Source organism: Galeopterus variegatus, unplaced genomic scaffold (assembly GCF_000696425.1).
Source record: "Galeopterus variegatus unplaced genomic scaffold, G_variegatus-3.0.2 Scaffold775, whole genome shotgun sequence".
Lineage (NCBI taxonomy): Eukaryota > Metazoa > Chordata > Mammalia > Dermoptera > Cynocephalidae > Galeopterus > Galeopterus variegatus.
The window spans coordinates 300,655-312,767 of record NW_007726886.1 but is presented as its reverse complement, the minus strand read 5'-3'; the positions used below and the strand labels follow the sequence as shown (position 1 = coordinate 312,767).

The following is a 12,113-nucleotide window of genomic DNA, read 5'->3' as shown; positions in this document are numbered from 1 at the left end:
AAAAAGAAAGAGACAGTTGTACAGTTGGTGAAGGCTCAGATGAGGGGAAAAAACAAACAAAAATGCTTTTCTTCAATGTCTAGGACCCACTCTGCTTTCTCAAGAAAAGGTTCAAAACCAAAGTCAACTGTGTGAAACTTCCTCTTCTCCTTCCATGTCTTTTCTGTCCCATTGCAGAATGAAGTGTCCTTTCTCAGTGGGCCCTTGGATTCATGCTGCAACCTGACTTGCTAAGACGGTGTGTTTCAGTACCATGATGATTCCTTGCTCTTGTCTTGATGCTGTGGACCTAGAAAATTTGACCATGGGAAAAACAAAGAACATTAATACCTATAGCACTCAAAAATGGGCATAACCTTCAATGCATTGGATATGGAAACCAAAAAGACAATCCAGATAACTGTGAGGTATGACCTAAGGACAATCTGGCCTCTAAACAAATTCTGCGCTTGAGCTCACAATTTTTGAAAAGCCAAACAGCACAGTATGTGACAGAAAATCTAGACTGGAACAGTGCTATTTACAGAGTACAAATTCTTTGCTATGGTTTTATTTTCTTGCAGTATGAGTAAATAATAAATGAATAGTATAAATGAAATATTTTATTTGTAATTTCAAAAGGAGTTGATATTTAGAGGAAAAAAAGACATAACCAATCTTTGGGGGATTTAGGCTTCAATTAACATTTTCAGCAACCATCAAAAATGATACTTTTGGACTAAAGTGATAAACTCTGCTGTTATTATGAAATGTATATTCCACAGTGGGATTGCTATAAACTACGATGAGCAATTAGACATAGTTAAAAATGGAGACTAATACTATCAGTAAAATAGTTGGTTCATAGCTATATTCTATTTATTAATTTACTTATTTTTATTTCATCATCCTCCAGAAAGTATTTCAAATAGCTTATAAAAATATGTACTACATAGTAAGAAAATAAAATTTAGAGGTAAGTTTAAAAAAAAAAGTGACAAAGGAAAGATATGTGGACACAGATAAATACAAACCCAAAGCTAAAATTAAGAAGTTTGTCAAAGAGAAAACAGAAAATGTGACTCTGATCTGAATCTAACACAGCCAATTACTAATTTTTGACACAGACAATTACCACAGCACTTTCAACTTCTACACATCTGAAGTTACTTTCACTTTTGTTTTTCTTTCCAGCTTTATTGAGTACAATTGACAAATAAAATTGCATATATTTAAGGTGTGTAATAATATGCTTTAACATATGCATGCATTGTGAAACGATTACCACAATCAAGTTAGTTAACACATCTATTACCTCTTCTAGTTCCCTTTGTTTTTGTATCTAAAGCATGACTGTTTGGAAGAGTGAAGACTCAGAATAATAGTTGCTCTTAAATTGTTAAAAGCATGAGTGAAGACTTTTAAACAAGGGATGTGACATGATTACTGTTGTGTGGGGTACAAAGATTTCAGGCTGCATTCTTGACACTTGCTCTAAAAGTGTTATAAGTCTGGACTGAACGTCAGAAATTGAATAGTTTAATGAGCCAGTATAGTTTTAAATTTTGATTGCTACTAAAACATTTCTTGTCCCTCAACCTGTCCAAGATTTTATAAAATAAGAGGTGTCATTACAAAAACAGACACAATTAATCACTGAGTGGAGATTTTAAGGCAACCTACAAAGCAGACTATGTAAAGGGAGAGAGAATAGAAAAGAAGGATAAAGAAGCACCTCATAGAATTATAAATCATAATCTACATACTATATATAGCATTTGTACACTGGGAAAAGCCAGCACTTCCTGAATGACAAAAGATTGGCTCCATATTTATTTTTTTCTCATGTGTACTAGCATTATGTTTAGATACAGAATCAATAGGTTTTGTTGTTGTTGTTGTTGTTATTTTTGGGGTTTTTTCTTCTGGTTTCAAAAGAGGAGGAGGAGAAGGATGAAAGAGGACAAAGAGGGGGAGTATAAAGAAATAAAAGAATCAATTCACTTTGTTTCCTTTATGCATTTTCAAGTGATTTTGTGGTTAGAAAAATTTTCAACCTGACATAGTCTTTGTTGGGTGATTCTTATAATCTAAACCACCTTTACGGACAATCTGCTGACCATATAAATATTTTTTTCATTATTAAAATGTCTCATCTTCTATATGACTCAATATTCCCACACTTGAAGACTGCATCAATCTACAGAATGTCAGCACTGCAAGTCATGAATATTGTTGCAATCATCAAGTGGTTTGAGTGTCTTTTTTTTCCTTTTAAATAAAGGCAATCCTTAGTTTGCTTTGCAAAGACATATAACACCTTCAAAGTCACATTAACCTTTTTCTGTGGACAAATATTTGGGGGGACAAGCCCCAAATTTTCCAGCCAGGATAACAGAAGTCATTCTCATATTATATACTCATCTCTTTTGTTTGTGTGTGTGTTTGTTTGTTTCTATATCTCGCATTATTACAATGCAAACCTTAAAATATCAATTCATCTATGGCCTAAAATATATTAATATCTAATGGATGCTTGTGGCTTAGCTTCTTCTTGGTGGTAAGACATAAATCAGGTCTTTGATTTAATTACTAGGCATTCATATCTATACATTTCAAAACAGGCATAAGTTAAACACAAGAAAATGTGCATCCACAAGCAAAAGACCCTACTAATAAGTTACAACAGAAAAGCAATTCTATAATTTCTCTAGTTAAGACAATTTGTGAGGGTATATCAGGATATTTAAGAGTCAGCCAGTACATTTAGTTTTCCCCAGCAAGGGTGGGGTGGGGGATAAAATTGTTAACCCATGATCCTCATGTGGTCTACACATATTTGGGATTTCCCAAAATTTTCTTACAAGAATAGAATCCACTTTGCTACAAGTTTTGCTCCTATTCAGGTTTTTTTGCCCCTCACATCCCCAACTCAAGGCTACATGAAATTAGTTTATAACATATCCTGAGACTTCCCACTAGTTGTCTAAAATCACCCATGTTTACCTTCTTCATATTAGTAATTCAGTTATAATTTTATTGTTTAGTTTGTGAGATTTTTAGTAGAAAGGAAAATAAATATCATAAAAATGTTAACTAACATTCTCTTCGGGCCTGAATATGCCACACACTGTGCTAAGTGCTTTACACAAAATGTCTCATTTAATGTACCCAACCATGCTATAATAATACGCATTTTACAATGAGAAAATTGAAATGAGAAGTTACGCACCTATTAAGTGGAAGATCCGAGGTTTAGAAAGAGTAAAGTCAAAATCCTCTCACAAAACAAATTTAAGAAAAAGTTAATAGATTTTTTATATTTCTCTTTGTATTATTTAGAAACACTCTGATTTAACAGAACTGATATCAAGATTAACAAAATAGCTCTCAGTGATTTTTTAAAAACTATACTCACACATCTACCATGTTTTTCCTAAGATTTAGTGAATGATTACATAGTAGTTTATTATAGCTCAGATGAAGATCACTTCAATGGTATAAAAGGATATACCATATGAAAAGACATGTTTTTCTTATGTGTCTTTAATATAACTTCCCACACACTCTGCCAGATTTCCCCAGTGTGAACTTTTAAGACATAGGGTGGCCATTTGGCTCAGGAGTTTGTTTCAGAGTTTCAGAGTTTGAGACTCAGTTAGGAGAAAAGCCTGAAAGGAAATGAAAGCTCATAGACCCATTTTCTCACTTTATTTCAAACACCACCACCATCTGACAACTGAAAGAAAAGGGAAAAATATATGCAGACTCAGGAAGAGAGCAAAGGAAGTATGAACATAGAAAAGAAACTTAGGATAACTAGAAGAAAGAAGTCTCAGTCAAGGTAGAGGATCACAATATAATTTCTCTTTAAAACCTGATGAGTTTGACAGTCTTAGTCTTTTTGGGCTGCTATAAGAAAATACCATAAACTGGGTAGCTTATATCACAGTTCTGAAGGCTGCAAAATCCAATCTAAAGGTGCAGGAAGACTTGATGTTTTGGAGGGCCCAATCCTGGTTCATAGAGATTCTCGCTGTGTCCTCACAATGATGGAAGGGGATAGGAGTCTCTCTCAGGTCTCTTTTTTAAGGACACTGATCCCCATTCATGAGGCCTCTAACCACATAACCTAATTGCCTTCAGAAGGCCCCAACTCCTAATACCAGCATCTTGGGAGTTAGGATCTCAACATACAAATTTTTTTTGGGGGGGGGACACAAACATTCATATCACAGCACTGACTATATATAACAAAGTATTATGACCAATCTTCTCATTTTCTAGCTGAGATTTTGGGAGGCAGCAGTTTCACAGATTCACCTTTTGCAAAAGGCCACTTACGGGAATAAGAAAATAGAGATGGCAACAGGGTATGCCTAAGCAGAAGAGGTCTGGAGACATCCCCCTCCCTATCTCCCTTCAACTCCTGGTTGTTTGGTGAAAAGATCCTGAAGTTCCCACGGGCAGGCATCTCAAGAAGAGCACAGATACTAGCTCATAGAGAATTCTGGTGGGCCGGCCAGTATGTCTCATAGCTATGATGTGGGTACCCCACGGCAGAAGAAATGGCATGGGCCATCCCAGTTGAGCATCTTGGAGAGATCACAAGCACTAGAAAACTGAACTCAAATAGGCCAAGTTTAATAGGCCATTATTGTGGGGAGTACTGCATAGGAAATGCACAGAGAAACAGACTGGGGGAGGGAGGTATATTTGGAAACAAGGGACAGGATAGAAATGAAATGATGGGACCAAGAAGTAGACAGCAACCTATTAACTGACAATTTTTGAGATGTAAATAGTTCTCTAGGAATACAGAGGCAACCCCAGGGAGAGGATGAGGGCAGAATCTGAATAGAGGTTTCAATCTGAGATCAAGGAGATATCATTGGATTGAACTAAGAATAACCAGAATTGACAAGGTTAAGTTTTCAGCCATTAGGTAGAAATAATAAATAGTGTAACTGAAAAAGTTACACACCTGCACAGTTGAGTTTTAGGGACTATTAGACTCTCAGAGTCATATCCCACTAGGAAAACACATCCTACTTCTAAGAAAGCATAATCATATGACAACACCGTTGATCATAACTCTTTAAGTAAGTTGAATATGCTTTCAATTAATTTTATTGCTGGGGATAAAAGAAGTAGCCATAGAATGGGAGACATGCTGTTGATAAAAAGAGAAGGGAAATAGAAACATAAAACCTGGAAGTGTGGATAGAATATTTTATGAACTAAAAGTAAAGAAAGAACTTAAATGAATAAAACAAACTTTGCATTTAACAGATATTAAGAGTCTAGAAGCCAGCTGGATCAGAATACTTGCTGTTACACTATAAGAAGTTGGCTCTGCTTCTTATAAATACTCTGCTTCTTATAAATACTCTGCTTCTTATAAATACTCTGCTTCCCCCATGGTGTAATAAAGATAAGACACCCTTATTACAAAAACTTAAGTACATGCAACACTGTGTCTGATGCTTTATAAATACTCTGCTTCTTATAAATACTCTGCTTCCCCCATGGTTTAATAAAGATAAGACACCCTTATTACAAAAACTTAAGTACATGCAACACTGTGTCTGATGCTATATCAAAATATGCAACCTTTACCAACAACTTGATAGCTAACATTGACACACTGACAAATGGCCACCATCAAAGAGATACAAGAGACAGTCATGCTATTTTCTATTACTTTATGAAATTATCATTGTTAATGATCATACAACTGTATTTGCTTCTCTGAGCCCTGAGGCAATCAGTTTAAACCCTAGTTAAGAATTTCTAAATAAGGTCTATGTAGGGGTAGCACCTTAACTCCAACTTAGGGTGAAAAAATAAGCTATCCAATTTACAAACTATAATTACATTTCAGGTGAATATCAAGATAGAGCATATATAACTCCAAGGGAGATCTCCTTCTTTCATTGTTTTCAAAGCATCTTTTTTTTGAATCTCAAAACATCATGGGATCCACATACACCACTATTTACACTGTGCTGCAGCCCACTTACTTCACCAGCAATATTATCTTGGAAAAGTGTTCCATGTCAGTATGTATAGTGTGACTCTATCTTTTTGGAGGGCTGCACAGAGGGCTTCTACAGTATACCATTACCCAATTCTCTACAGATGTACATTATTTGAATACACATACACACACACATACAAATTTACTTGTTACTCTGTGACTATTTTAGTAAAGATAAATTTCTGAAAATATATTTGTATAATTGCTGAATCCAAGCATATGTACATTTTTATTTACATATTTAATTGTGCTGGCTAAATGTGTTCAGGAAGTACGGACTTATTTTTTTTTTTTTTTTTTTTTTTTTTTTTTTTTTTTTTTTTTTACTATTTATGGTTATTATTATAGATTAAAAGTATTTGTTTCAATTTACAGCTGTTTCACTATTATTGAAACTGGACATGATGTGATTTATGTGATTATGGCCTTTCTTCTCTGTTTTAACTTTGGCCAATTTTTTATGCTTTTTAAAAAAGTGATTTCCTCATTGATTTCTAAGTGCTTTTGATATATTGAGCATACTATCATTTTTTTTCTCATGTATTATGAATATTTTTGCCAGTTTGATGACTTACCTCTATATTTGGTATGTAAATATTGGACAACAATTATTTTTAAAGTCATAGCAAAGAAGATGTATTCTTCTTGAACCAGACCAAATATTAAATTTATTATGACACTTTAATTACAATACTCTCTTATGATTACAACTCTTGCTCACTAAAATAATGATAAAAGATACCTAGCAATGGCAGCATAATAATTTACTAGAAGAGGGAGATTTTTCTGTGTAAAGAGATGTTTTCTTGAGGCACACAGAATTTACTTAAAATCTCCACATAGTGCTGTCAAAAACAGTGAGGTGAAAACTGTCTGAACTTGTCAAAATGTCTTTAAGCTCTGATTCAAAAGAAAGGTAGAAATGTAAAACCCACTGAACCTGACTTTATTAGCGGACCATAATTTACTACGTTATTGTAAGAAGCACAGCACCTGCACACCTGAGGCAAACACTGCAGGTGACAAGCAGTTCAGCACCCAGGTGTTTCCTGTCCCTTTTGTTTTCCCAGGCAGACAGCAAGCCACGGTAGCCTGTCTGCCCTCTCAGAACCTTCCTCCCTCCAAAACCACAAACTCTCCTGTGCACAGAATCTCTAGTTTTTGCCTTTAGCGACATCCACTTCCTCAAACTCGTGCACGTTAAAATGCCCAGCTGGAAGGTAAACTGGCAAACATTTAAAGCATCAAGATATGGAGTTACAAATCTGAATTACTCATTTTAAAACTGACCTTGTGGACAAATATAAAACAGAAATCACATATTTAGGTAGTTTTTGATCATAGTGGCAATTTACCAGGCTCAAAATTTGAATGTAATTGATAACCTCTTGGGTGACAGAAGCTGGGGAGCACAAGGCACATTATGAAATTTAGACACTGCTTATGAATTCAGTTACCTCAATTTCAAAAGCAGATATAAAGAAACTTTCAAGACAGAGACAAAGAATGAAGGAAAAAGCAAGGGAGGAAGAGTGAAATGGAATACTCTCTGTAATTTCTTCTGCAGACTTTCTCCCAGAACTGGAAAGCAGCAAGACCGAAAAAAAAAAAAAAAAAAAAAGCTTGCTTGGATCATTTATTGTAACTGAAACCACAAGTTATAATACTCTCAAGAGATTCTAACTATCCAGACATCTGTTGGATAACAAATGTAGCCAAACACGCATCTTTAAAGAGGTTTCTAGGTTATGCAGTGACAGCTTTATGATCCAGAAAACAAATAATCCAACCAAAGGAAGAGCTAATCTGGATCCACTGCTTACCCACAAAAACATAAGGACACAACACCAACACAGAAAGCATCGTATACCTGGGAGTATGAATTATTTAAAGATTCCAAAATTTAAAAAATTACTTCAGAATTGCTGAAATGTAAATGTGTTTTTAATGTCCGTTCAGTTTAAGTAATCAATCTCTCCATTAGAGCAAAATATATCGGAAAATACTCAGAAAGAACAAGATATGTTGCATCTATGTCAATTCCTGCATTGACACTAGTAACTTTTCATCTCACTTTTGTGTGACATGAACACAAGCTTGCTCTCTGACATTTTCCAGAAGAGTCTGTCCAATCCAAGCAAATATAAATAGGCTTCAATGATTACAAAGATGCTAAGCATCACCTGATACTGCTCAGGCAAATCAGGCATTAAAATAAGCATCAGAAAACATGCTTGTGGTAAAAAAAAATATGAAGTTAAATCCCCCAGGATAGCAGGCTGTATCTAAAAGAAAAATGGCATATTTTGCCTCTCATCAGTCCTTTGCAGGACTTTTTTCTGGCCATCTTTTTGCCAAGGAATTCAGAACATGTTGGCCACAGACAACTGTTTGTGAAACCTTATATTGTTGATAAATAGAACAATAAGAGAAGAGTTAGACAGCCCAAAAGGGAATAAAGAGTATCTGTAAATTATTCAGACCATATAGAATTTTTGTATATAATCTTTGTAGACTATTTAAAAGCTGATATAAAATAGTTCAGGAACAAATTTTGAACAGATTTCTTCATTTGAGCTGTCCTTTTAGATGTATCCTTTTGTGTGATACAAGAAATAGCAAATTATTACTGAAAAGATTATTTGCTGAGAAGACCCTGACCCCTGGAACAAGCCTTTTCAATGCTTTGAGGGTTCTCCATAGAGAATCACACCAGAATTGCTTGGGATTTCTTCAACTTCTACAGCTTCTCTCTCTGGTAAGCACATCAGTTTCTTCTGGGAAGACATGGCGTAGTTTAAAAAGTCCCACCTCCTAACCACAGCTAGTTGATGACAACTCCTTTAAGAAAACAGTCAAAAGACAATGATATTGCCTAATCTTGCTTGCAATTTTTAAGAAAACATTTAAGAAAGCAGGAGATGCTATCCAATTTATGTAGCACTTTACATAACGAGTTTTGAAACTCGTTTACAAAATTAATGCTAAAATAGAAAACAGATTAGTTTTAGTTCACAACTTTGAAAAAATAGCGTGTATTAATGGAGTTTTGATGATTCTAATTGGCAGTCTAATTTTCTTGCACTGCACATAAAATTCCATTTTGATCTATATGAGTGCAAGGGATGAATTTCTCAACAGTACACAAGCATAATGGTAGAGGGTCTTTTTTTCTTAGTACCCTCTCCTTCTACATGCAGCATGCTCTAGTTAGAGAAAACTGTATAAAAATTTCTTAAAGATGTATGTACTGATAACCCCTCAAATCCTTATCTTCTTTATTCTTTACCTTGCCTCTCCCATTGTCTGCTCAACCAATACAAAAGCACTCAGTTTTCAATGTATGGCCGAACCAATAAGCACCACTATTGGGAGAATTAAGTCCAGCAAATATCACAACTCATCTCCAACAGAAATGAGTTAAGTTAGACACAGCCATAAAGTGACAGAAGCATTCAAAGCTTGTATCTCAATTATTCATGATGCCTCTATCTCCAGTGTGAATTTCCTTTTCTGTCTGAAATGCACCATATTTATTAAGCATCATGAGAACTTTTGTTCTGTATCACGTGTCACCGTCCGGAAAACACAACCATGTACATTACTTTATTGGACTCTCTCAGCTGTGTCAGGACAGGAAATATCTCCATTTTGTATCTAAGGAAGAGGAGGAGCTGAGAGGTTAGAGGTCTTGCTTAACATCACATAGCTGTTAATAGGGGTCCCACAATCTATTTTTTCTTTCTCTATTTTTCCCATACACATCTCTGGACACCACATTTCTACATCTCTGCAAAAATTAAAGATTTCAACATTAAACATTTTTACGTGCCCTTAAGTGATTTTTTTGGGAGGAGGAGAGTAAATTACTAATAAAATTAATATCTCTCTCCTTTTGTCTTGTCTGCTTTTTTCCCTTTCTCTTTCTGTCTCTCTTTCACACACATATATGCATATAAATATGCTTTTTTCTTTTCTCTCTCTCCCCCTTAAACTCATACTTAGTAACACCAATACCTGCAGCCCCAAAAGGAAACACAATTTCAAAAGCTAGTTTTCTCTTAATTGAACACAACACATGCACACACCACACAGACATGCGCATAAAGAAATTTCTGTCATCCTTTTTTACTTTTCTGCATTTTTTTTCATTCAGCAATACCACATGGAACATAATTCACTCATAGATTTGCCTCTTGATGACAGTCACTCAATTTCAGTTTTTTCTTATGACAAATATTGTCACAGTAAACATTTTTGTAAATACATCCTCAAATGCTGCTGCTTGCATTTATGGTAGAGTCACAGGAGTGAGAATACTGGGCCAAAGTTTATGAGTACCGTTAATGTTAACACATTAACAATTTACTTTATAAAACTCTTCAATTTCATACCAGCAACTTATGAAGAATAGCATTTTCCCTTAACCAACATGACATTTACAAGGATTCAAGTTTACACATGCACAACTATTTGTATAATTATGCAAACACATCTTAAAACATTCATAATTCTCTCAGAAGGCTCCTGCATTTGTCCTATCAAGTAGGAAAGGGATTTGTGAGGCAAATCCCCATGCTTTGGGCATTGTGAGATTAAGGCACCATTCTATGGAAGAAGGCCCAGACAGCACAGGCCTAATGTCTACATGGCTTCGGGAGAGCAGGAGAATTTCATTAAGGTCCTGCAGAATCTAACCATGGATACTTGAAACTGACAGCAGTGCTTTGGAATGCATTTCTCCCCTCTGATTCACTATCCAGTTACTTTTCATGCAGATCTCACTATCTGGCTGGGATCTTCTGGCATTCTGCATGTATCTCAAAGATGGTTTCCATTACCCTTCTGGTCACGAAATTGTCATTCTGGATATGTGCCCTACACAACTAACACCATTCAAGAGTGCAAAAATATTTTAACATGATCTTTGATGGTTTTTTTTTTCCTTCAGTGGAAAATAGGCTTATGACATATGCCAAAGAAAAAGAAAAAGTTTTGCAGAAAATCCCACTGAAATACAATTTTTGTCATTTGTGGACAAGGTCTTCTCCAAAGCATATCCAGATTAGAAAAATCAAATTAAACCAGAATTTTGCTTTTAAATACAGCTTCCTGGTCTTATACCATAAAAAAATTGAGAAAACCATTTAATATGATTCTACTTTTATAATATTAACAGATACAAGATGTCCATGAAGATAAAAGTATAGATAGGAGGGACATCATCTAGTCCTAACTTCCCCAGTACTCCCTGTCTAATATAAAAATTTAAGCCCTCAAAGAATTTTTTTCCTGGTGTCTTAGCAAAGTAATTCTATTCATAGGTTAGAGAATCAGGCCCATTGCTATGAAAGTCTCTTTAGAAATAATCCAGTTTATGCCTCAACATCTGAGAGGATATGAATTGCATAGCTTCCTGTATAAAGGAAATATTTCACAACCTGCATTTCACAAGTTATTTGTAGATCTAGTAGCTAGTATAATTTTGTTTTTCTCTGTCTGGCAAAAACTAAGATACCATTCTGTGATATACGATCTTGATTTCACTTGACGTCTAAAGATATCTTGGTGATAGAGTTTGGATGTGTTGTCCCCACCAAAACTCATATGTAATTCTGATCCTCAGTGTGGCAGTGCTGGAAGCTGTTTGAGTCATGGAGATGGATCCCTCATGAACGGATTAATGCTCTCTCTGGGGGGTGGAGGTCCTGTGTGAGATCTCGTCTATTACTTCCCGTGAGAGCTGGTTGTTTACAGGACCCTGGCACCTCCTCTTGCTCTCTCTCTCTTGCTTCCTCTCGCCATGTGATCTGCTTGTACCCGTTGTCTGCCTGCCACTTTCCACCATGAGTAGAAGCAGCCTTAGGCCTGTGCCAGATGCAGCTCGGATTAATGCTCTCTCTGGGGGGTGGAGGTCCTGTGTGAGATCTCGTCTATTACTTCCCGTGAGAGCTGGTTGTTTAACAGGACCCTGGCACCTCCTCTTGCTCTCTCTCTCTTGCTTCCTCTCGCCATGTGATCTGCTTGTACCCATTGTCTGCCTGCCACTTTCCACCATGAGTAGAAGCAGCCTTAGGCCTGTGCCAGATGCAGC

The 12,113-nt window shown here is 35.7% G+C and overlaps 1 protein-coding gene across 1 annotated transcript in view; it reads right to left on the bottom strand.

Annotated features, from left to right (window-relative positions):
- Nucleotides 1–217: 217 nt before the first annotated feature.
- VGLL3 (vestigial-like family member 3) overlaps nucleotides 218–12,113 on the bottom strand; it is a 42,302-nt gene continuing 30,406 nt past the window's right edge. The window contains exon 4 of the mRNA XM_008572368.1: nucleotides 218–289. Within this exon, the coding sequence (XP_008570590.1) occupies nucleotides 246–289 (44 nt within the window). The 3' untranslated portion in view covers nucleotides 218–245. The remainder of the gene's footprint in view (nucleotides 290–12,113) is intronic.